Raw genomic sequence first — 26845 nt, forward strand, 5'->3', positions numbered from 1 at the left:
TGATCTTACATTTAGATCTTTAATCCATTTTGAGTTTATTTTTGTGTGCGGTGTTAGAAAGTGATCTAGTTTCATTCTTTTACAAGTGGTTGACCAGTTTTCCCAGCACCACTTGGTAAAGAGATTGTCTTTACTCCATTGTATATTCTTGCCTCCTTTGTCAAAGATAAGGTGTCCATATGTGTGTGGATTTATCTCTGGGCTTTCTATTTTGTTCCATTGATCTATGTGTCTGTCTTTGTGCCAGTACCATACTGTCTTGATGACTGTGGCTTTGTAGTAGAGCCTGAAGTCAGGCAAGTTGATTCCTCCAGTTCCATTCTTCTTTCTCAAGATTGCTTTGGCTATTCGAGGTTTTTTGTATTTCCATACAAATCTTGAAATTATTTGTTCTAGTTCTGTGAAAAATGTGGCTGGTAGCTTGATAGGGATTGCATTGAATTTGTAAATTGCTTTGGGTAGTATAATCATTTTCACTATATTGATTCTTCCGATCCATGAACATGGTATATTTCTCCATCTATTAGTGTCCTCTTTGATTTCTTTCATCAGTGTTTTATAGTTTTCTATATATAGGTCTTTAGTTTCTTTAGGTAGATATATTCCTAAGTATTTTATTCTTTTCGTTGCAATGGTGAATGGAATTGTTCCCTTAATTTCTTTTTCTACTTTCTCATTATTAGTGTATAGGAATGCAAGGGATTTCTGTGTGTTGATTTTATATCCTGCAACTTTACTATATTCATTGATTAGCTCTAGTAATTTTCTGGTGGAGTCTTCAGGGTTTTCCATGTAGAGGATCATGTCAACAAGTCTTCTTAAGTTCTACAAAGCTTCTGTGGTTTTTGTCAGCCCCAGGACCTTTGCACATTCTATTCTCTTTGTCTAGATTGCTCTTTCCTCCCCAGCTCATCTAACTCATCTAGAATTTATCCTTTGGATTTCAGCTGAAGGGCTCCTTCCTCAGGGAAGACTTCTCTGATTTCCCCAAATAGGTCAAGTTCCCCTATTACAGGCTCTCAAAACATCTTCTTCATCATGATACTTATCATAAGTTACAAGTTTACATTTATTTGAATTATTTGATTAACATTTATCTCCTCACATCACCATGAGAGCAGCAACTTATCTATCTTTGATCTCTAGTAAATGCCTAAAAGAAAGCTCCTGTTTACCTGTAGTCTGCTCATAGCACTTCTGACACCAAATGTGCATGGGGTTTTCCAACACAAGCAATTCTCCAAAACTCTCCAGACATCAACTGGGTGTCTTGCAATTCAGTTATGACATGAATTACCTAGAGTTAGCATAAACCTCACAGGTTAAGAACTCAGTGCCACAAGATTGTCCCCCACTTCAGACATCCAAGGTTGTCACCTATATTTCTGACCAACTGGTTATAAATTGGGGGTTCCTATAACCTCCTCCTCAGGTTCAATAGTGGCTCATAGAACTCAGGAAAACACATTTACTCACTTATCATAAAAGATATAATAAAAGATACAGATGAATAGCCAGATGAAGAGTTACACAGAGTGAGGGCCAGAAGGGTCCTGAGTACAGAAGCTTTTGTCCTTGTGGAATTGGGGGTGTACCACTTTCCCCAAATGTGGATGTGTTCTTCAATATGAAAGGTTTCTTAACCCCATAAGGTAGGGATTTTTACGGAACCTTCATTACATAGTCAAAATCAGTGACTAACTCAGTTTCCATCCCACCCCCCTCCCCCACTCTGGAGAATAAGGGAATAGGACTGAAAGTTCCAAGCTTCTAATCATGGCTTGGTCTTTTGGTGACCAGCCCCCTTCCTGAAGTTATCCAGGAGCCCCCCAAGACTCGCTTCATTAGAATACAAGACGGCTCTCTCTCCAGGAAATTCCGGGGGATTTAGGAGATCTGAGTCAGGAACTGGGGGCAGAGACTAAAATACATCTTTGTGAAATAGTGCCTCAGGGTGTGTATGTTGAATGAATATGTCAGTGAATAAGACTGCTGATTTGGGGACCTTCTGAGAAAAGAAAGTAAAAGGAATACTTCAATAAATACAAATTACACATTTTTTTTTATTATCAAAACAGTTAAGACATCTACATTGCCCAGCTAGAATTAGGAAGGGTTTTAAGAAGGATTCCCTCTAAAGAGAAGAATGCAAGTCTATAACCAATGCTACATGAAATCAAGCAGGGTTACAAGAAAGCAGATCTCCAATACAGAGATGAAGCAGTAAATACTGTGCAATTACTATAACAGAAGAATGGATTTAAGTACAAAAACCAGACCCTATAAAATGTGACTTTAATTAGGATGCCTTTGGCGATGACACTGTTTTCTACAGTAGACTAAAAATAAGAATATAAATGTGATGCATGTTATTCTAGGAAGTGTCAGACAGGCAGTTGACGTAACACTTCACCCTCTCACCCAGAGCATCTGGGAAAGGTGAAGGAAAACAGTAGGTGGATCCAGTGATTATTTGTCATTCCAAATTCTGACTCCATCTGGGGCCTCCACAAGGTGAGAGAAACACACTAGGAATAAGGCACCAAAAAATTTCAGGTGAAGGCTCAGAGGCTATCAGAATGGAAATCTGTAGCAGTTACATAGAATTCTTGGAGTAAAAAATTTCAGTTCTGAAGAAGTCATATATAATTCACTTTTCAAAAATATCTCTGAAAGGTAGTAAAAATGAGAGTTAAATCTGGCCAAATTAACTTGATTCCTGAGTTTAAAGCCAGATAAAATGCTAGGTCAAAAACGGAAGGTTTTTGTTCATATTATTTTACATTAATACAGTAGAAAGCTGGTAATTTTTAAAAAGTATCAAAATGCTAAATATTAAAGAGTATGTATAAAAACTCACACACCATTTATTAGTCACAGTTTTGAATAGTGCTCTGTATTTATTGTTTAAAATAGTTGTCATTTAGAAACAGTCTGTTCTAGTGCTAAAACCTTGAAAAGGAAATCCTGAGGAGGATTCTAAAACCTGCTATTCATTTTTATACTCTCAGCGGTTGATGGATAGAAATGGTAAGAGCTTTGAGTGTCAATTGCTTTTTAAGTAGCAATCAGACTGTATCCATTGTAACTGGTTGCAAAGTACAGGATGTTAAAAGCATAAAGGTGGCTTTTATTTTTTCCAGTTTTTAATAGCAATAGTTACTTCCAGTCGTAGAAATGTGATATGGATTGCAATGTACTGGGTAGCTCAGCAGTTAGATTTGATGGATTCCAGAGCTGGTCTGGTGAGTTACCTGATTTGGTCTGCAGTCATATATATATTGCTGAAGATATATACAGTACATATATATATATATATATATATATATATATATATATATACATATATATTGCTGGCTTAAAACTCAACACTCAAAAAACGAAGATTATGTCATCCAGTCCCATCACTTCATGGCAAACAGATGAGGAAACAATGGAAACATGACAGATTTTATTTTCTTGGGCTCCAAAATCATCGCAGATGGTGACTGCAACCACAAAATTAAAAGATGCTTGCTCCTTGGAAGAAAAGCTATGACAAACCTAGACAGTGTATTAAAAAGCAGAGACATTACTTTGCCAACAAAGGTCCATCTAGTCAAAGCTATGGTTTTTCCAGGAGTCATGTATGGATGTGAGAGTTGCACCATAAAGAAGACTGAGCACCGAAGAATTGATGCTTTTGAACTGTGATGTTGGAAAAGACTCTTGAGAGTCCCTTGGGCTCTGCGGAGATCAAACCAGTCAATCCTGAAGGAAACCAGTCCTGAATATTCATTGGAAGGACAGATGCTGAAGCTGAAGCTCGAATACTTCAGCCACCTGATGTGAAGAGCCTACTCATTAGAAAAGATCCTGATGTGGGGAAAGATTGAAGGCAGGAGAAGGGGATGACAGAGGATGAGATGGATCACTGACTCAATGGACATGAATTTGAGCAAGCTCTGGGAGATGGTGAAGGACAGGGAAGCCTGGCCTGGTGCAGACCATGGTGTCACTAAAAGTCAGGCACGACTGAGGAACTGAACAATAACAACATATATATCTTATGGCTGATTCGCATTGTTTTACAGTAGAAACCAACACAACTTTGTAAAGCAAATGTCCTCCAATTAAAATAAAACGAAACCTAAGCCCTCGAGGGGCTCCAGGGATGTCCAGGCTGCCTAAGAACTTTAGAAACAGAGAAGGTGTAGGCTGAGTCTACGTCCTATGAGTCGGGCTTGCTGTCTGTCCCAGTTATCTGTTGCTGTATAACAGACAACCCCAAACATAGTTTAAGATAACAATTCTCTTCTGTGGGTTCACTGGGAAACTCTCACTTAGGGTGTCTGTGCAGCTGCAGTCATATGTTAGCAGGATCTGGAATAGTCTAGAGGCTTCTTCTCTCCCATGTCTAGTGACAGGCTCAGATGTCTTGAGTGCTGGGCGCTGGTCAGGCATCTCTCCTCTCCACGTGGCTGCCTGGGCTTCCTCACAGCAAGATGGACTCTGAATGGCCAGGTTTTTACATGAGAACTGGTTTTCTTTGCAGCAAGAGTTTCAAGGGACAGGAAATGGAAGCTGTCGGCATCTTAGGACCAATACCCTGAATCAGATATAGCATCACTTTATCATTGGATAAAGTGATCAAAGCTGTCAAGACCCAAGGGGAGGAGATATAACCCTCAGGTCCTGTGTAACAGATGTCAAAAAAATTTGTGGCCACTTTTAACCCTCCTCATTCTTTAACCAGGACCCAAAGGGTTTGTTCATGGTTGGACATTATCCTAGTCTCACCTCAAAATGCTCTGCTTCGTATTCATCTAGTTAAAAAAAAAAACATTATTTTTTCAAAAATTCATTTTTGGCTGCGCCGGGGTCTTCATTGCCATGCGTGCGCGGGCTTTCTCTAGTTGCAGAGAGCAGGGGCTACTCTTCGTCACAGTATGCGGGCTTCTCATTGCAGTGGCTTCTCTTGTTGCGGAGCATGGGCTCTAGGGCATGGGCTTCAGTGTTTGTGGTCCACGGGCTTAGTTGCTCTGCAGCGTGTGGGGTCTTCCTGGATCAGGGATTGAACCCATATCCCCTGCATTGGCAGGTGGATTCCTAACCACTTGACCACCAGGGAAGGCCATATTCATGTAGCTTTTATGCATTAATAAGAAAATTTGTGTACACTGTCTCAATTTGCCCTCCTAATTGTGAAACAGTAGGTTGGCTAATAAGGCAACTAAGGTACAGAGGTTAAAGGCCTGGGATCTCAACCTCCTAGGGATAGAACAGAGAAATGAAACTGAATCTCTTGACTCTCATCCATGCTGAGGGATTCTGGTTTATCTGTTGTTTACCCCGTCACTTTGCTCTCGGACACAAAGAGAGCTGGGGGAGAGGAAAGCCCATTTCCCTTTGGCTGAAAATCTGGACACACATCCTTGCAGGTGAAGCTCAAGGTGCAAGCAAAGGCAATGTTCTGTGACTGCTCAGCGCATCAGTAAGGACTCTTGAAGCCACTGTATTGGCCTTCACTCTTGGGGAACTCTCTCCGGATCCTCCAGCGGCAGCAACTGGGCAGGATGGCGAAGTCAGCCAGGTCCTGGGAGCCAAAGCGCCAGGTGGTGTAGCTCCTGTAGGCACAGTGCCGCAGCCGGCTGTTGGCAGAATCTGCATCCAGCACCAGCAAGGGCTCCTGGTACTGCACTAGGAACTGCAGGGTCCGCCTGGATAGCACAAGGTCCCTGAATAGCTCTGAGGTGGTAATACAGGCACCCAGCTTCTTCCGGCAGCACAGCTCCTCCAGGCATCTTTGGTTCTCAGGGAGTTGGGATGGAAGGCAGTTTCCGCACTGGCACCAATCCGGGCAGTCCCTGGATTTAAGGTGCACCTCTTCACTGAGCAGCTGGATTTCCTCTGGTTGTCCGGGAATGGGGGGTAGGTCGTGAAGAGACAGAGGCAGCCAGGACAAGTCTGCAAAGTCCAGCTGGGGTCTCTGAAAAAGGCAAGTTTCCAAATCCGTCAGCAGTGACAACCCCTAGGGTTCTGGGTTCTTTAATTTTCTTATGAACTTATAAAATTACATTTAATACTACATTAATATGAGTAGCTCTCATATATTAAATGGACATGTCAAGTCTGTGTTTCGCAAGCATTGCCTCATTTAAGCTTTCGAAAAACCTCATGAGGGCTTCCCTGGTGGCGCAGTGGGTGAGAATCTGCCTGCCAATGCAAGGGACCAGGTTTGATCCCTGGCTTGTGAAGATTCCACATGCCGCGGAGCAACTAAAGCCTGTGAGCCACAACTTCTGAGCCCATGTGCCTGGAGCCTGTGCTCCGAAACAGAAGCCACTGCAGTGAGAGGCCCGTGCACCTCAGCGAAGAGTGGCCCCTGTTCACTGAAACTGGAGAGGGCCAGCGTGTAGCAACGAAGGCCCAGAGCAACCAAAAATAAATACAGGGTTTTTTTAAAAAAGGAAAACCTCATGAGATATGTGTCCTGATCTCTATTTTACAGGTTTGGAAAGTGAAATTCAGAAAAGCCAGGCCTTAGTACATATATCCTCTCATCAGAGACCTCCAGGCCCCGCCCATCTGATCTAGGTAGTTCCCCTTCTCTCAGTTCCTTCTCTTACCACATGATGATGTTCTATGCTCTTCATTAGTACTTACCACCATCTGAAATGATCTTATGAACCGGTATGTTTCCTGGATGATTCTTCTTCCACATGAAAGCAGGGGCCCTGTATGCTTTGTTTACTGCCTGGACAGTGCCCAGTGCCTAGGACAGTGCCCAGCACATAGTAGACAGTAAATACTTGCTGACTCAGCTCTCCTTTCTCACCATGCTCCCTTTCCTGAAAAGTCCCTTTGTTAATTTCCAAGGGAATTTGCCGTAATTGCCATCATTTATGTGACATATACTTTCATTCACCAGACAAAGAGAGTGTGAGTTGAGTACATTAAAACTAAATGGTTCATGTACAAGCCTGTACACAGCACCATTATTATAATAGCCAAAGGGTGAAAATAACCCATGTCCATCAATGAATGAATGGATAAAAAACTTATGTTCAGGACTTCCCTGGTGGTACAGTGGTTGAGAATCCACCTGCCAGTGCAGGGGACGTGGGTTTGATCCCTGGTCTGGGAAGATCTCATATGCCACACGGCAAGTAAGCCTGAGCACCACAACTACTGAACCTATGCTCTGCAACAAGAGAAGCCACCACAGTGAGAAGCCCACACGCCACAAGAGAGTAGCCCTTGTTCACCACAGCTAGAGAAAGCCCACATGCAGCAACAAGACCTGTGCAGACCAAAAAAAAATTATGTTCATGCAGCTATGAAAAGGAATGAATTACTGACAAATACTAAACATGGATGGAACCTTGAAGACATTATGCTAAATGAAAGAAACCAGACATAAGGAGACAAGTAAGATTCAATTTACATGAAATATCCAAAATAGGCAAATTCATGGATACAGAAAGCAGATTAGTGGCTGCACAGGGCCTGGGGAGAAGTGAGTGGGAGTGGCTGCTGAATGGATTCAAAGTTTCCTTTTGAGGTGATGAAAAATTTCTGGAGCAAGGCAGTGGTGATGGTTGCTCAGCATTGTGGATATACTAAATGTCACTGAGTTGTACCCTGTAAAATGGTTTAAAAGGTAAATTTTATGTTATATGTCTTTTATTGCCTTTCCCCAGTATATGAGAGTTCACTTTATACCCAGACCTGATGAAAACATTACAAGAATGGAAAAATTTTGGCCAGTCTCTCTCAAGAAGAGATGTAAAGTTCTTAAATATTAGTGACTTGAATCCAGCAGTAAATACAAAGAATAATACATTGCATTCAATGTATTTTATTGCAGCAATGAAAGGTTGGCATAATATTTGAAAACCAATCAGTGTAATGTATTAAAAAACAACAAAAAAAGAGAACTCATTATTTGAAATGCCTGAAACAATAGATTATTTAAAACTCAGTATCCAGTCATGATAAAAATTCTTGTGAACTAGGAGCAGAGAGGAATTTTCTTAATCTGATAGGGTATTCTTTAAAAACCCACAACAGGGAATTGTGGGCCAGGTTCAACCAGGTTCAACCCAGGTTCAATCCCAGGGAACTGGGATCCCTGCAAGCCATGAGGGAGGCCAAAAAACAAAAACAAAAACCCTACAGCAAATACAATAGTGAAATAAAAAAACTTTCTTCTTGAGATAGGAAATGAGACAAAGATGCCTGCTCTTATCATTTCTGATCAGTATCGTGCTGGACATCCTAACAGGTGAAATAAGCATCTGGAGCTGGAATAAACAAGAAAGGAGCTTCCCCTAGAGCCTTCAGAGAGAGTACAGCCCTCCTGACACGTTGATTCCAGACTTCTAACCTCCAGAACTCTGAGAGAATACACTTCTGTTGTTCCAGGCTCCCTAGTTTGTGGTGATGTATTATAGCAGCTGTAGAAAACTAATGCAGTCAGTGAAGATGTCCAGCAGCCAGAACTGCTGGGGAGAGTGTGAATGAGGGTGAGTGTGAACACCCACTTTAGAGAACTTTTAGGTAGTAACTATGAAAGCTGCACACAGGCCTGCCTCATGACTCAGCAGTTCCGTTCTCAGGTGCCATATGTTTACTGTAGTGGCAGCACTGGCATGAACCCCAAAGTGGAAACTAACCAAATGGGTAGTTCATTCAATAATTGAATGGATAAATAAATTGAATGTTTATAAAACAAAAATTATACAACAATGAGAATGAACCACTGCTGCACACAACATCATGGATGACTCTCACAAAAATAATGTTGAGTGAAGGAAACCACTCAACAGGGTATGTACTGAATACATACTATAGGATTCAAATTTTGTAAAATTCTATAAGAGGTAAAACTAACGTTTGAATGCAGGATAACGTCTACTTTTAAGGGAAGATAGTAATTGGGTAGAGGCATTAAAGGGCCTTCTGCTAGTAATATTCACTTTTAAAATCTGGGCGCTGGTACCATGTGTTGCATGGTGTTTACTTTGTCATCAGTTGTGATTTATACACATTTCTAGATATATTTACATTTAATAGTAAGTATTCTTTTAAAAAGGACTGGGATTTCCCTGGTGGTCTGGTGGTTAAGAATCCACCTTGCAATGCAGGGGACATGGGTTCGATACCTCGTCGGAGAGCTAAGAACCCACATGCGGCGGGGCAGGTAAGCCCATACATTGCAACTGCTGAAGCCAGAGCACCACAACTAGAGAGGCCGTAAGCCTTGACAAAAGATCCCACGTGATGCAAGGAAGATCCTGTGTGCCACATCCAAGACCCCACACAACCAAATTCATCAATTAATTAGGTTGAAAAAACTAATGAGAATTTCCTGGGGATCCAGTGGTTAGGACTCCAGGCCTCCACTGCAGGGGGTGTAGGTTCCATCAGGGAACTAAAATCCCACAGGCTGTGCCGCACAGCCGAAAAGCAAAAGCAAGCACTAAACAACGTACCAGGACTTTTTCACCTTTGACATCTTGCAGACTTCTCCCAAGCAGTCGTTCATTTACCATCCTAATATAGGGTTCATCCACAAAGGACACATATTTTAATGTCTAGGAGATAAAAATTAAAGGGTTAGCCATTTTAGTACAGAGTTACACCTACTGTGTATTGGAACATATCTAAAGGCAACTGTTATTCCTACTTACCAAATGACAACCTGTTAAACAAGCTAACAAGAAACTCTTGCTAACTAAGAAAGAATTGATTCTGAGTATCAGAAATGGAGCCCCAACCACCTTAATTTGTAGGCTTAGAGTATCCACAGCTTACTGCCTGTTATCTCCAGGTACCCCAAGTGCTATATAAAATTCCTTTGTTATGGTCCCTCAATTTCAGTTATGCTAAAGTTAAATATCTCCAGAAAGTTATACTATTGCAACTTAAATTATTTATATCTTCATTAAATTGCCTCCCATTTTGGGCCTTGAAATGGTGATTAATTTTAGCTGAAAAGATGAACTTTGATTTTAATTGCAAATACATGTACAATGAACAATGAATTGTGCATTCAGCTGCTGCAAAAGGACAGCAGTGTTCTTGGACAAGGGAAAGAAACCCTCTTTGTTGTTTTAAAGTACCAGAGATTTCTCTTTGATTGGAGGAAATCATGGATTCCAAAATTAATCAAATTCCAAATGAATCAAATCAAAACCATACAGATGAACTAAAATTTCCTTTGACTACTCCCCCATCCGAGGCTCCTTTCCATAAGCAATCACTGTGAGTGATTTGTGAGTGTCCCAACCCGCTTCCCTAGTGGCTCAGAGAGTAAAGCGGCTGCCTGCAGTGCAGGTAGACCTGGGTTGGAACCCTGCGTCAGGAAGATCCTCTGGAGAAGGAAATGGCAACCCACTCCAGTACCTTTGCCCGGAAAATCCCATGGACAGAGGAGCCGGGTAGGCTACAGTCCATGGGATTGCAAACAGTCGGACACGACTGAGGTATTTCACTTTCAACCTTTTTGTATACATTTATTACTTCCTCACACACATTTACATGTGTGTATAATGCACATAAAAATATACAGAACATATATGTATGTATATAAACAGACATATATACATGTAGAAAATACATTAAATAGTTTTTGTGTATAGTTGCTTTTTAACCTATATATCATGCCACAGATATTGTTCCATAGTTTGCTTTTTCACTTTCGGCAATCTTGGATATTTGCTCATGTCAGTCCCTCTAACATAATAGTTATCAACATGGATTCTGAAACCAGCCTGCCTGAGTTAGAATTCCATCTCTGCCAACTGTATGACTTTGGGCAAATAATTTAACCTTCCTGTGTCTCAGTTTCCTCATCTGCAGAAAGATAACAGTAGTACCTATCTAGAGTTCTACTGATAATCACACAATCCTATAAACCCACCTGTAAGGCTGTGTGAAGGTTCAGTGAGTTAACATATACATAGCACTGGGAACTCTATATGAGCATTTGCTTTTATAATTATCTGCATCATTTTTTAAAACTGGTGCCAGGCATTCCCTACTATGGACTTATCACAGTTCATTTCACCATTCACCTGTTGGGCATTTGGGCAGATGCTCTTCATCATTGTCACACATAGCACTGTGATAGACATCTTGTACACGTGAACTACTTGGGTACCCATGTGAGTGTTTCTCTAGGGCAGGTATGGAGAAGCAGAAATGCCAGGGTGTAAAGTATGTCCTGTTTAAATGTTACTAGATTGACAAATTGTTCTCCACAGTTATTATAATTTTATTGCACAACCAGTTTAATAAATCTGACCAAATTGACAAATCCTGGAACACAAACATTTGTTTTCCCTATATCGTGCTTCTCCATTTTTGTCTCTTTTCTTCACTAAAATGAAAGGATTCATCTGAGGGAGAGTGTGGATTGGGGTAGGATCCTGATACTTATCCACCGCGGGATTGACTGCACCTATGATTGTGGCCTTATTTCTGCACTCTCCTCAGTGATCCAATAGGCCCTTCAGGTATTTTGATTTTGATATCCTGTAGACATATCTAGTCTTACCCGTGTTGGCTCCACAATGGATTCATACTTCTTCTTGTAGTAGTATTCATTGACTGCGCAGGGTTGACAGCACTTGCACCAGGGATAAATGTGCGATTTACAGTATTTACTTGAATAAGTGTTGATGAGCATGTCAATGAACACAGTGGCCTGGAAAAAAACAGACAAGCACCTTTTCAGTGAAACTTCCTTTAGCCACATCATTTTCATAAAGTGTGAGAAAGAGAATCTCTTACCAAACCAAAGTAGGAGAGGGTTGAACCAATGTACACGATCAGCTGGATGATGTCGAATTTCCCCCCCTGAAAACAGTACAAAAGATTACTTGGTTGAAATTCAGAATCATGCTTTTCTGCTCTAACATGTAATTGTAAGTTCCAGCAGAGGAGGGAGTCTAGTGCCATGAATTTGACAACTGCATCCAACGTGTTCATAGCAACAAAGATTAAGGAGACTGAAAATATGAATCCCATTCCTTCTGCTTCTGTCTCTCAGGATGTGCTTGAAAACATGGGTGTTTTAAACTAAGAAGCACTGGAACCCACACACTGAGAAGAGAGCCACTGAAAGTTTATTTTCCCATTCAAGGTGAGGGTTTCAGAAGAGCTTTCCCTATAAGTGATTTGAAATTACTTTGGAAACAGAGGGAAGGAATGTCTGCAAAAAGTCTCCCCTTAGATGTCCTTGTGATTTTTATTCTCAGTGTCTTTGTATCTTCTCACTGTATCTTCTCACTATATCTCATTGATTCTTGTGGGGCTTATTACCACATTAGGTAAATAATATGCTGTCAGACAAGATATGTGGGCATCCATTGGTTTTTGCATCTCTCCTCCTTCTGGAGACAGCATGCCAGTTTTCCTTGGGAGAACCATCTCTGTGCATACTCAGTCTCTGTCGTTTGCAGGGAAGAGGCTGGTTCAGAGCTGGTCTAAGACCAGCCATTGTGAGTGACCCTAGTCATAGTGATTAGTTCATCAGTGAGTATGTGGCTCATACTGGGCCAATCAAAGTCAGTGACATCTGCTGAGGTTTTTGCTGAGATGTTCTCTTTCCATGGAGGTTGCTAAATTGCAAAGATATAAGTAGCTGCTGAAACCACCACCTAGAGATGACCCACCGGGAATTACACCAGAACAGAAGAGAAAAATGTAAGAGATGGATGGGGGCAGGTTCCTCATGATGTTATTAAAACATCTGGATTCAGTGATAGCTGAAGACTGAAAATTGGCTCTGGATTTATCAGTTCTGTGAACTAAAAAAAAAGGACTTTTTCTTTTTTGAACTGGGTTCTGTTCCTTACAAACTATTTTACAGAGGGATCTCTTTCTCTCTCCTTTTTTAAAAAAATTATTTTTAATTAAAGGATAATTGTTTTACAATATTGAGTTTGTTTCTGCAATCCATCAGCATGAATCAGCCATAGGTATACATATGTCCCCTCCCTCTTGAATCTCCCTCCCACCCCCCACCCCTTCCCACCCTTCTAGGTTGTTACAGAGGTCCAGTTTGGGTTCCCTGAGTCATACAGCAAATTCCCACTGGCTATCTGTTTTACACATGGTAGTGTATATGTTTCCATGCTTCTCTCCCCATCCATCCCGCCGTCTCCTTCCCGCTCCACGTCCGTAAGTCTGTTCTCTATGAATGTGTCTCCATTCAGTTCAGTTCAGTCGCTCAGTCGTGTCTGACTCTTTGTGACCCCATGAACCACAGCACGCCAGGCCTCCCTGTCTCCATTGCTGCCCTATAAATAGGTTCATCAGTACCATCTTTCTAGACTCCATATATATGCATTAATATACGATTTCTATCTCCTTTTTAAGCATCAGAATATTTTTAAAGTTGAGTTATTAGATTTTTTCCCAAGCCCACTCTTGTACTCATTAGATGACTTGTCCAGGAACAAGGACATTTCTTCCCTTTTTTATATCCCACGTGCAAAGTGCATAGTGCCAGCTAATGACTATGACCAAAGCATTCACCCTTTGAGATACTACGGCAGTAATTTAAGACACAGTCATAGGAATGGAGATACCAGTGGCTGAGAGTGGAGAAGAGACTTACGGTGCCGAAAACCAGGATGTCAAATCGGATCCCGTAAGCTTTTATTAGGGTCCGCTTTTCAGTGTTATTTTCCTTATAGTACTTGGCATATCTGTAGGAGGAAAAGGATCCATATTTATAAAGACCTATCTGCAAGTGCTGGTATTTTATGAAAAGAAAAACCAAAACAGTAGCCGATCTAGTCTTCTTTGTCTGATCTAGTCTTCTAGTCTTTCAGCTCTGCTGTTGTTAGCAAAGGGAAGAACACAAATTTCTCTCTCTCTTCACCTGGAACCAAAGCACCACCTCCCCACGTCACCTCCTCTACTTTTGGCATAACAGAGTGATGGGAAGTCTCCTTTTAAAAAAAAAAAACATTTTTGAATATTTATTTAGCTTCCTTTGTGGCTCAGCTGGTAAAGAATCTGCCTGCAATGCAGGAGACCTGGGTTCGATCCCTAGGTTGGGAATAGCCCCTGGAGAAGGGAAAGGCTACCCATTCCAGTATTCTGGCCTGGAGAATTCCATGGACTGTACAGTCCATAGGGTCATAAAGAGTCCAACACAACTGAATGACTTTCACTTGGCTGCTCCAGATCTTGGTTGCAGCATGCAGGATCTCTAGTTGTGATCTTCGAACTCTTAGTTGTGGCATATGGGATCGAGTTCCCTGACCAGAGAGACTGAAGCCAGGCCATCTGCATTGGGAGTTCAGAGTGTTACAGACATTTACAGCAAAGATATAAGTAGCTGCTGACACCACTGCATAGAGATGACCCACTAGAGATGGACCACCAGGGAAGTCCCAGGACGTTTTTTTCTTTGAGTTATTAACACATAATCTACTTATAGGTGTGGGGAGAGAAGAAAACAAAAATGAATCCTCTGCCAAAATATAGTATGGAACATCTGAAATTCTTATTTTTTTCTTTTTTTAAGCTCTCCGGATCTGACATAGAGATGAATTAGATAGTCTCAGCGCTTTCTGTGCCTGTTTCTGGCCAAAAGGTTTCAGTTTCTTTGCATCTGAATGTTCTCATTTAATGACAGCACGTTCTTTTGCTCTATTAACTGATTTGCTTTTTAAAATGCAAAGCAAGCATGCATCACCACTCCATGCCCCAGGGCTGCATAATCTCTCCATGCAAGCTGTTTTTCTGGAAGGTTAACACTGTAGTAAATACTTGAATTTCAGTTTTCAGGGGCTTGGTACAGTGGTTCTCATACTGAGGGCAAGAATCACTTGGGAAGCATTTTCAAAAGGCAGATTCCTGGGCCTCACCCCCAAAGGGTGGTTTCAGATGGTGTGAAATGTTTCTGGGAACCTGTATGTCTAGGAAAGGGACCAGCTGGTTCTGATACAGGTGAACAGTGGACCACACTCAGAAATACCAGGCCCTCATGGGCAAGGATGCTTTTGCATGCTGTAGTGGGTTGAATAATGCCCCACCAAAGGCAAGTCTCAAGTGCTTAACCCCTGCACCTGCTAATGTGACCGTATTTGGAAAAAGGATCTTTGCAAGTGCAGATGAGTTAAGGATCTCAAGATGAGATCATCCTGGATTTAGGGTGGGCCTTAAATGCAATGACTGTATCCTTATAAGAGGAAAGAGAGGGAGAGTTGAAACAGAAACACAGAGGGGAAGCCCATGTAAAGACGGAGGCAGATACTGGAGGGAGGCAGCCATGAGTTAAAAACCAAGCAGTTTCATCTCGTTGGAATTGGCCTGAAACAATATTTTGGGTCAATCAAATTTTCTGTCTTAGGAATTTGAAATTTAAAAACCACTAGAATTGGCCTATTTTTTTTTTTTTTAATTGAAGTTCTAGATGTAGTGCTGGTGCTAAAAGGGCTATGAAGTTAACTCTTGAACAGCACAGGGGTTGGGATGCCCACCCTCTGCCCAGTGGAAAACCCACTTTAACTTACAGTTGGCCCTTCATATCCATACTCCCTCCGCATTTGTGCATTCAACCAACTACAGATCGTGTAGTATATAGTATTAATATTTATTATTTAAAATAGTCTGTGTGTGAATGGACCCATGCAGTTCAAACCCATATTGTTCAAGGGTCAGTTGTATATTGCATGCTGATATCCTTGAGAAGCAGAAAAAATAAGCATTAGTCACATTAAGAGCAGAGCACCAGTGAAGATCTGTAATTCCCTGGTGGCTCAGTGGTAAAGAATCTGCCTGCCAGTGCGGGGGACTCAGGTTCAATTCCTGAGTCAGGAAGATCCCTTAGAGTCGGAGATGGCTACCTGCTCCAGTATTCTTGCCTGGAGAATCTCATGGACAGAGGAGTCTGGCGGGTTACAGTCCATGGGGTCTCAAAGAATTGGACACGGCTAAGCACAAGAGCCATCGGAAGCCAGAAGAAGCAATGAGAGATCTCTCTTGCTGCCTTTAGAGAGAGTATGTCCCTGCTGACACCTTGATTTTGGACTTCTGGCCTCAAGAACTGTGAAAAGTTTCTCTTGTTTAAAGCTACCAAGTGTGTGGTAATTTGTTAAAGCAGCCACAGGAAATAAATAGACATATATACCTGTTCTGAGAGCAGAGAAGCCCATCAGGCCTTCTGTCCTGCTTTACATGTCTTATAAATAAACTAAATCATTCTCTAAGGACCTTTGGCCACAGATCTTTTGGTAAAGGATGAAATTTCTGCAACGTGATCAATTCCTTCAACTTCCTGTGTTTTAGAAAGCTTATATTTTCTCATATACCTCATATAACCTCTAATTTCCTTCTCTTTTCTGTGGCTATTTGAAAATAAAGTTACCCATCAGGTCTCCACAATTTATTTTTGGCTACAGATTTCTTCTGGTGCTTGACTCCAGAGAACAAATGCTCTAACACTTTGATCTGAAAGATCAACCAGTTCTTCAGAAAGCTCAGATCTCTCCAGGAGCTAATGTTCTTAGGCTCAGCTCAGAGACTTGAAGGACATTTGCTAACATCTGATGGGTACATTGCCCTGCATGCGTCTGCTGGCCACTGAAAAAACAGCCTGTGAGGGCAGTTGGGGACCACTGACCCAGGCCTTGCTTCCTACTAATGGCCACAAGCCTATTCAGTAGAGCAGCAGGGAATGATCAAAACATTACCTAAACTAGGAGCTGGTTTCAGGGCCCTGGATGAGACTTGATGGACCCAGAGAAGGCAAAAAGCCTCTTATGGGACTTCCCTGGTGGTCCAGTGGTTAAGACTCCAAGCTCCGGATGAAGGGGGCTCAGGTTCGACCTTTGGTCAGGGGACTAGATCCTACATACTATAACTAAAAAGATCCCACATGCTGCAATGAAGTTTCCGCTTGTAGCAACTAAGACTCAGGGCGGGAGGGGGAGAAGCCAAATAAATAAATATGAAAAAAATAAAGTCATTGAAGCAAAGGCAGCCCTTAGTCAGGAGTTTAAAACTCAGATGCCTATAGGGGCCAGACAGATGACAGAAATGAGTGATGCAGCCAGGTATGAGGCAATAAAGAGTGATGAGGACTGTGGCAAACCAAAAGGGAACCACTGATACTCAGCTCCAGCTGAGTGCTCTCCTGTGGGATATGAAGCCAGTGTCACATGGTTTGATTTTTTTCCAAATAGTTTAATTTTTTTAGAAAAAGCAGGAAGTCCATATTTTTATGTAGAATATCTCAACATTCAAAACATTGTATAGGCCAACAACAACAATAACAACAACAACAAAAAAGTTTGAAGTCTGCTTGCCAGTTAATGATGCTACTTAACCTAAAATATGAATAGATCCATTGGCTTGAATGGATAACAAAAAGTCAGTAAGAGTGCTAGCAGAAGGGTTTCGAGGCAGTGAATGGGTGTGTGTGTGTGTGTGTGTGTGTGTGTGTGTTTGCACATGCACTTTGGCCTGTACTTGCACGCTCAGATTAAGTAGACACCTCATTTTATTCATTCTCGCAGGCAACTAGCAACCTGGTTGTAAGAAAAAACATATAGTCAAATGAAACATCAAAGAAGAAAGCATGTTTGGGATGCTAGATGACATAGCCTAGACCATTGCTTCTTAAATTTTAATGTGCACATGAATCTTTTGGGAATCATAAGATGTAGATTCTAGGCACTAGTGGTAAAGAAACCGCCTGCCAAGGCAGGAGACATAAGAGAGTAAATCAAGAGTGGAAGTTGAGATTTTTACATCATAACAAGCTCCCATGTTGAGGCAAGGCCCATGTTCCTGGTAACAGGATCACATTTTGAGTATTGAGGGTCTAGATTAGTGATTCTAAAACTTGAGTTTGCAATCAAATAATCTGGGAGGACAATCCCCAGAGTGTCTAATTCAGTAGGTCTGAGGAGAGCCTGAGAATTTGCGTTTCTAACAAGATCCCACATGATGCTGATGTGGGGACTCACACTTTGAGAGTCCAGACCATTAGTAGTAAAAATATTCAAGGAAGCAAATATGTTTGCAAGTTGATTCCCTAAGATGGACTCCTATGTGTGCAGTTTCCCTTCTTAACTAGGAAACTCACTCTTCAGGAACGTGCACAGTGCCTATGGGGGGTTCCTATCACGTCCTTGGAGAGGCCTTTTCTGGTTGCATCCCCGCTCCCCACCCCATCAAACTATCTCGTTTGATTTTCTTTGAAGCATGTATCATCATCTGAAATGGTCTTATTGGATTTCTTTGTTTGTTCTATTGAGATATAATTAACATATCATAAAATGCACATAAACCGCTTACTCCTTGGAAGAAAAGTTATGACCAACCTAGAGAGCATATTAAAAAGCAGAGACATTACTTTGCCAACATAGGTCCATCTAGTCAAGGCTATGGTTTTTCCAGTATTCATGTATGAATGTGAGAGTTGGACCATACAGAAAGCTGAGCCCTGAAGAACTGATGCTTTTGAACTGTAGTGTTGAAGAAGACTCTTGAGAGTCCCCTGGACTGTAAGGAGATCCAACCAGGCCATCCTAAAGGAAATCAGTCATGAATATTCATTGGATGGACTGATGCTGAAGCTGAAACTCCAATACCTTGGCCAGCTGGTGAGAAGAGCTGACTCATTTCAAAAGACCCTAATGCTGGGAAAGATTGAAGGCAGGAGGAGAAGGGGATGACAGAGGATGAGACGGTTGGATGGCATCACCGACTCAATGGACATGAGTTGGGTAAACTCCAGGAGTTGGTGATGGACAGGGAGGCCTGGCATGCTGTGGTTCATGGGGTCGCAAAGAGTCAGACACGACTGAGCAACTGAACTGAACTGGCATATGAAAACACCTCACAGAATACCAGGTTATACATATTATATGATTTCATATAAGCCTCACAAAAGAGTTGGTTAGACAAAGGAAATTTCACCAGAAGGTTATCTTCGGTTATCTCAGGATAGAGGAATTATGGGTGATTTTTATCCTCTTCTCTACGGTTATCTATTTCCCAAGTTTTGTTTTTTATCTTACAAAGAGAGTGCAGTTCTTTAATAATTCATTCAAAAATTCAGTCCCTGCCTAGCTCTGAGAGGAAGTCTTTTACATTCATCTTGTTGCCTTGGGAAACAAAACTAGTCTTACTGGCTGCCGGGGATACAATTCAGCAGGGTCTGGGAGGTTCCTGGGAGCCAAGAGCTAGTTACTGGGCAAATCCGACCTGGAGCACTGTTACCTGAAGTTGTAGCCAGGGTACAAGGACTCCTTGGAGGTCTTGTCGTCAAGGCGACGGAAACTGTATTTTGGACGGCAGTGATGGAACCATCTGTCCAGGTTGCAGTCCCAGTAGATTTCAATACCCATGATTCCTCCCTGGGGAAGAAAACAAGAGATAATCTCTAAGCCTCACTGGACGTGGGTTTTGCAGCCATCAGACATCTCCCTGCATAGTGATGATCACTGAAGGAAAAGTTTGCTTTTGAGGGTAAAAAATGCTGATAAAAAATTTCAGAGCCCTAGGTACCATCCAATTTAACTCATACAATGACTACTTTGGCAACTACAAATGCATCTCCCTGCTCCTCCTCCCACCTGGAACACACTACCATTAAATTTACTTTCCTAAAATAGAACTTTCAACAAGCAGTAGTAATGTTAGTCGCTCAGTCATGTCTGACTCTTTGCGACCCCATGGACTGTAGCCCACTAGGCTCCTCCGTCCATGGGATTCTCCAGGCAAGAATACTGGAGTGGGTTGCCATTCTCTTCTCCAGGGGATCTTCCTGATCCAGGGATTGAACCCAGGTCTTTAGTATTGTAGGCAGATTCTTTACCATCAGAGCCACCACGGAAGCCCAACTTTCAACAAACCCCTCCTGTAATCAGACATTATTAATGCCTCCACCCCCATTAAAGATTAAGTTGAAACTTATCATACTGGAATTCAGCATGCTCCATCACTTCCTCTCCGCTTATCTCCGAATTCTCCCTTGGAGAAAGCTGTTATGCCAGACTATGCTTTTCCCAGACACACTTTGCATTTTCACCTCTTTTTTATTTTAAAATAAAGCTGTATCTCAACAGCTTTATTGAGATACAATTAACATACAATTCGCCCACCTAACATGTACAATTCCACACTTTTTAGTGTATTCATGTATATCTGCAACTGCTACCACAGTCGATTTTACAGAATTTTCACTACCTCCAAAAGAAAACATGTAAACTTTAGTTATTACCCCTCTCAACACTGCTGCTGCTGCTGCCAAGTCGCTTCAGTCGTGTCCAACTCTGTGTGACCCCAGAGATGGCAGCCCACCAGGCTCCCGCGTCCCTGGGATTCTCCAGGCAAGAACACTGGAGTGGGTTGCCATGTCCTTCTCCAATGCATGAAAGTGAAGAGTGAAAGTGAAGTTGCTCAGTTGTGTCCGACTCTCAGCGACCCCATGGATAGCAGCCCACCAGGCTCCTCCACCCATGGGATTTTCCAGGCAAGAGTGCTGGACTAAGCAACCACGAATCTACTTTTTGTCTCTATAGAGTTCCTTATACTGAATTTTTCCATGAATGAAATCATGTAATACATGATCTTTTATGTCTGGCTTCTTTCGCTTAGCATAATGCTTTTAAAGTTCATCCATGTTGTAGCAAGTGTCAGTACTTCATTCCTTTTTGTGGTGGAAGAATATTCCATTGTGTGGATACACTACAGTTTGCTGGTCTGTTCATCCTTTGATGGACACTTGGGTTGTTTCTACCTTTTGACTATAATGAATAATACTGCTATGAATGTTTAAGTACAAGTTTTTGTGTGAATATAAGTTGTCATTTTGGGGGGTACATACTTCAGAGTGGAATTTCTGGGTATGCTTTGCCAGAAATTTTAATCTTGGCCCCTGACCTTTTCTCCCAATGAAACATTTCTCCCACCCACTTCTCTAGCTAAATTCTGCTCATCCTCCAAGACCCAGCCAACATCCTTCCCCATCCACTCAAGCACCCCTATACTCCTCAATTCATGGTGACCTTTCTCTCCTCTAAACTTCTAAAGAATCTGCTCATCTCTTACCTATGCTTTTTTTCTACAGACATTTTTTGAGCACTGGCCATCATATTTCACTGAAGCTTAGACACCATTGCTTGTAAGACACACAGGGTTTTTTGTTTTTTTTTTTTTTCAATGTTCCTCCAAGGAAAAAACTGGTGTCAATTAAACTGTGAGACTCCATCAACTGAAAGCACTTATGATTTCAAAATTATTAAAAGTGAAAAAAGATATCTCTGAATTGATGAAATTAGGCATTTCAACACAGTATGCTAGATGTAGTATTCTGAGGATACAAAAATAAGTAACAAAGAGGTTCTGACTTGGAGAGAGGAGAAACAATACAGAACAATCACAACTGCCTTTTATGGGGGGTCAGACACTAAGCCAAGCACTCTACCTCCTATAGCGTATTACTACCTTTGTCACTTGGCATCCATTTTGCCACCTTCTGGGAAAGCTACCTGGAATTTCCTTTAGGAAACAACTTTCCTAACTCTCAGTGGTTTGAATGGGGCTGTGACCTCTCCCAGGAGTGGGCACCTGACTCAGTCCTGGCCAATCAGGACAGTGCTTCCCTCTGGACCTGATGATTAGTTCAGATAGATTATGTGGCCCAAGGTAGGGTTAGCCAGAGCTCTCCTTGAGACATTTTGCCAGAACCATAAGGTAAAAGGTCCTCTATTGGTTGAGACCACTAGCTATGGAGTGTGAAATTCTAAAGCAGCACTATCTAATAGGATTTTCTATGCTGATGGATATAGTCTATATTCATGCCCTATAAGACAGTAGCCAGTGGTTATTGAAATGATGCTAGTATGACCAAGGAAATAAGTTTTTAATTTCAATTAAGTTTGAGTCACTGCATGTGACTTGTGGCCACCATATTGGATGGCAGAGTGCTCGAGCTTTGGTGGCTTTGACTTGACATATGGAGAATATCATCATTAAGGAAACAATCAAAAAATGAAAGGAGTCAGATTCCTGAAGACATCATTTGAGTTCTGGGATGCAGCTATGCCTAAATCTATCATATTCTTCATTCAGCCAACAAATATTTATTGACTGTCCATTATGTGCTGAACGTTATATAAAAAGGAACAACAACAACAAAAAAGAGCTACCTTCATGGAATTTACATTCTAGTCAGAGAAAACAGACAACAGACAAATGGATATTATGTAAAATATATAGTATGTCAGATAATGCTTGGTACCAGGGATAAAAATAAACCTGAAAATGGCCTGCTAGAGGTGGGAATTGTCATTGTAAATGTAGCAGTAAGGGAAAGCGTCACTGAGCTATACTTGCGTGAACACTGGAAGTAAGTGTAGGAGGCAGTTAATTCTATGTCTGGGGCTAGACTGTTCCAGGCAGAGGGAATAGCAAGGGAAAACTCTCAAGGTAGGAAGATGCTTTGGGTGTACTAGAATGTTCATTCTGCCTGGTCTTTCTACACAAGTTAACATGGTTCCTTTTTTGCTTAAGTCACTTGAATTTTGTTTCTGTTATTTGCCCCTAAATTACTTTTTATTTTTTGCTTAAATCACTTGAGTTGGATTTCTATAATTTGCGACTGGAATAATCCTGAGTAACCAAAGTGTGGTAGTCTGGATAATTGTCGTTGTTAGTCTCTAAATTGTGTCGGACTCTTTGTGACCCCATGGGCTGTAGCCTGCCAGGCTTTTCTATCTGTGGGATCCCAGGCAAGGATACTGGAGTAGGTTGCCATTTCCTTCTCCAGGGGATCTTCCTGACCCAAGGGTTGAACCCACATCTCCTGCATTGGCAGGCAGATTCTTTTCCACTGAGCCACCAGGGAAGCCCAGCCTTAGTAATAGCCCCCGAAATATACCTAATCCTAGGTCCTAATCCCCGCATCTCTGACTATGTTACCTAAAATGGCAAAAGAGACTGCACCCATGCGTGCTCAGTTGCTTCAGTCGTGTCCAACTCTTTGTGACCCTATGGACTGCAGCCCAACAGGCACCTCTGTCATTTGGATTCTCCAGGCAAGAACTCTCCTGGAGTGGGTTGCCATGCCCTCCTCCAGGGCATCTTCCTGACCCAAGGATCAAACCCACGTATCCTGCATTGCAGGCAGATGTTTTACCACTGAGCCACTGGGGAACCCCCCAAAGAGATTGCTGCTGCTGCTGCTGCTAAGTCACTTCAGTCGTTTCCGACTCTGTGCAACCCTATAGACGGCAGCCCACCAGGCTCCCCCATCCCTGGGGATTCTCTAGGCAAGAACACTGGAGTGGGTTGCCATTTCCTTCTCCAATGCATGAAAGTGAAAAGTGAAAGTGAGGTCACTCACTCATGTGCGACTCGTAGCAACCCCGTGGACCACAGCCCACCAGGCTCCTCCGTTTGTGGGATTTTCCAGGCAAAAGTACTGGAGTGGGTTGCCATTGCCTTCTCCAAAGAGATTGTTGCTGCTAAGTCACTTCAGTCATTTCCGACTCTGTGCGACCCCAGAGACAGCAGCCCACCAGGCTCCCGTGTCCCTGGGATTCTCCAGGCAAGAACACTGGAGTGGGTTGCCATTTCCTTCTCCAAGCATGAAAGTGAAAAGTGAAAGTGAAGTCACTCAGTCATGTGTGACTCTTAGCGACCCCATGGATTGCGGCCCATCAGGCTCCTGCATCCATGGGATTTTCCAGGCAAGAGTACTGGAGTGGGGTGCCATTGCCTTCTCCGAAAAAGACTGCAGATGTGATTAAATAAAGATCTTGAGAAGAGGAAATCTGGATTATCTGGGTGGACCCTATAAAGACATATTGATCTTTATGAACAGAGAGGCAGAGGGAGATTTAACACAGGATAAGAAATCAATGTAGGGGACTTCCCTGGTGATCCAGTGGTTAAGACTCCATGCTTCCAGTGCAGGGGGCACAGGTTTGATCCCTAGTCAGGGAACTAAGATCCCACATGCTGCAGAGCAAATAGGCCTGCAGGCCACAGCAAAGGATCCCATGTACTACAACAAGGACCCAGTGCAGCCAAATAAACAAATATAAAAATATTTTTTTAAAGAAAAGAAAAATGAAATCAATGTGACCACTGAAGCAAGATGCTATGCTGGTGGCTTTGAAGCAGGAAGAAGGAAGGGGCTATGCGCTAAGAAATGCAAGGAATGCAGTTTAGAAAGATGGAAAAGGCAAGGAAATGGATTCTCCCGTAGGGCCTCCAGAGAGAGCATGGCTCTGCCGGTATCTTGATTTCGGCCCAGTGATACTCATTTTGGACTTCTGACCTCCAGAAGTATAAAAATGTGTTGTTTTAAGCCACAAAGTTTGTGTTAATTTGTTACAGCAGCCACAGGAAACTAATAGACGAAGAGTCTCACACATACGGTTGTTGTGGGATTAGATGTGGTGATGCAGGAAAAGTCCTTGTCACTGAACATGGATTTACAAAATCCTCCATAAATTTGAGCATATTATTAAGACCCAGTGGTCCAGCCTCTTGGCCATTTGTCATCCTCCATCCCTTGACCCACCCTCCCCACGTTACACTTTACAAACAGGCATCACCAACCTGAATTGCCACTTCTGAAAAATTATCTCCTGTTTCTTGGAAGATATCTCCTAGTCGGAAAATGGGACACTGTGGATCCCGAGTCTTGTGAAAGGTGCAAGTGCTGTTTAAATCCGGCAAGATGTTTCTCCTGCACATGATGGAAAGCAAACAAGCATCTCTATTGAAAATTGAGATCCATCTCTTTCATGGGAGTGAACCAGTGTGGTACCTGGCACCGTGAGGGCCTCCAACGATCCTGCCTTCTGGGATTCACACCCTTGTGTATTCCCCGCTTACACTGTCCAGTGTTGGTCTGTGTGACCAGTAATATATGACAGAAGTGATGGTGTGTCACTTTTGCATTTAAAAATACAGTGGCTTCTCTCCTGGTTACTATCTTGCTTGCTTGCTCTTTGGCTTGGATCACTTGCTCTGGGAAGCCAGCCACCATGTCCCAAGGGGACTCAAGCAGTCCAAAGGAGAAGTCCACATGGTGAAGAACTGAGTTCTCCTGATGACAGTCACTTGAGTGAGCTTGGAAGAGGATTTTCCAGCCTCAGTCAAGTCTGGAGATGGCTGCAGCCCCCATTGACAGTTTGACTGTATCCTGAGAGACCCCGAGCCAGAACCTCCCAATGAAGTCATTCCCAGATGTCACTCTGAGATGACCAGAAACTATGTGATAAAATTAAAGTTTGTTGTTTTTAGCTTCTAAGTGTTAGGGTGATTTGTTATGCAACAGTAGATAACAAATACAGCCAGACATTCTGGGCACTTACGTGGTGTAATTGTGGCCAGGGAAGTCGATATTATTCTTGATGAGTACAGTAAAGTTTTCAGCACTGACCAAGAGCGCAGGCCTAAGAGAGAGAAATGCAAAATGGGGGATCAGTGACTACAGGGACCAAGGGAGTCAGTGAGCCACTGACCAGAGGCTCTGATTTCTTGCTTGGGTCAATATAATGTTTGGAGAGAAATGCAATCCAGTGGGCAAAACCTTCCAAAGTTCTCCAGCTTCTCCAGGAAGAATTTCTCCCTTCTTAAGACCCCATGGAAGGAGTTCCCTGGTGGTCCAGTGGTTGATAATCCTTGCTTCCACTGCAGGGGCACAGGTTCGATCCCTGGTTGGGGAACTAAGATCCCACAGCTGTGTGAGGTGGCATGAAAACAGACTTCGTGGCATTTACTGTAATACTTCTCACTCTGATATAATGGTATGTCTAGGTATGCACAGTGGTGTATTGGTAAATGTTTAAAAACCAGCTCTCCAGGAAAACAATAAGCCCTGAAACTGTAGCAGTTACTGACTATTGTGGTATAAATACCCCCACCATCGCTGATTTCAAGCTACCAGTAGAACATCACTGAACTGGAATTGGGAAAGGGATGAGCATAAATGACTCAGAGCTGGTATAAGCCAGCTCCAGCACACTCCTGTTTGTATTTTCCACAATAAGTTTGGTGATCCTGCAGGGCTGAGACAATAATTTTCTCATCTTGGCATCCTCAGCCTTTAGCACAGTGCCACGCATACATACTTGACGCTATCATTCACTCTCTAGAGGCTCTGAGTAGTATAAAATCCTCCATGAGTGAGAGGAACCCAAATTCTAGACTGCCGGAAGATCCACCCACCATCCATGCATTCATTCATTCAACAAATATTTATTGTATCAGGAATGGGGCTGGGCCCTTGGGACACAGTGATGAACAAGACAATCGAGGGTTTTGTCCTGGTGAGGTTGAGAATCTGTTAAAGGTGGAGAGAACAGGCTCCCTAAAATGATGCCACTGGTATTCTGTTGCCTGGCACACCTGAGTAGGTGGCAAATATACATTGGGAGAAGCACAGGCTAAAGGTGGAGGGTATTTGGAAGGGAACATCAAGAATAATCTGCTCTGGGGGCTTCCCTGGTGATCCAGTGGTTAAGACTCCATGCTTCCAGGGCAGGGGACAGGGGTTCCTTCCCTGGATGAGGAACTAAGATCCCAGATGCCACAAAGCAACTAAGCCTGGGCGCTGCAACTACTGAGCCCACACACTGTGGGGCCCATGCTGTCACAAAGATCCTGTGTACCACAACTAAAATCCAATACGATCAAAATTTTTTTAAAAAAAGAATGATCTGCTTTTTATTTCAGGACTTCCAAAGCCCAACTTTGGCTCTACTGGGGATGTAATTATAGAGAACACTGTCATTTTTGCCTTTCTACATCAATTCCCCCTCTCTAGCAGTAGCACCTCCATTTTTTCCCTTTTGGAAAGCCAGGTCTCTTC

General features: G+C 42.4%; 1 protein-coding gene across 3 annotated transcripts in view; it reads right to left on the reverse strand.

The window, feature by feature from the left end:
• Positions 1 to 5296: 5296 nt before the first annotated feature.
• Positions 5297 to 26845, reverse strand: part of P2RX7 (purinergic receptor P2X 7) — a 54543-nt gene continuing 32994 nt past the window's right edge. For 2 of the 3 annotated variants that reach the window (XM_069557823.1, XM_069557824.1), the window contains exons 6-13: positions 25347 to 25427; positions 24586 to 24715; positions 19234 to 19370; positions 13610 to 13700; positions 11779 to 11844; positions 11543 to 11692; positions 9477 to 9578; positions 5297 to 5968 (exon numbers count right to left, since the gene is read on the reverse strand). In XM_069557823.1, coding sequence (XP_069413924.1) covers positions 5471 to 5968; positions 9477 to 9578; positions 11543 to 11692; positions 11779 to 11844; positions 13610 to 13700; positions 19234 to 19370; positions 24586 to 24715; positions 25347 to 25427 — 1255 coding nt within the window. In that variant the 3' untranslated portion in view covers positions 5297 to 5470. Of the gene's footprint in view, positions 5969 to 7399; positions 7624 to 9476; positions 9579 to 11542; positions 11693 to 11778; positions 11845 to 13609; positions 13701 to 19233; positions 19371 to 24585; positions 24716 to 25346; positions 25428 to 26845 lie in introns of those variants that run through there. The other variant, XM_069557825.1, reaches the window with a different exon arrangement.

This window comes from Ovis canadensis, chromosome 17 (genome assembly GCF_042477335.2).
Source record: "Ovis canadensis isolate MfBH-ARS-UI-01 breed Bighorn chromosome 17, ARS-UI_OviCan_v2, whole genome shotgun sequence".
NCBI classification, from domain to species: Eukaryota; Metazoa; Chordata; class Mammalia; order Artiodactyla; family Bovidae; genus Ovis; species Ovis canadensis.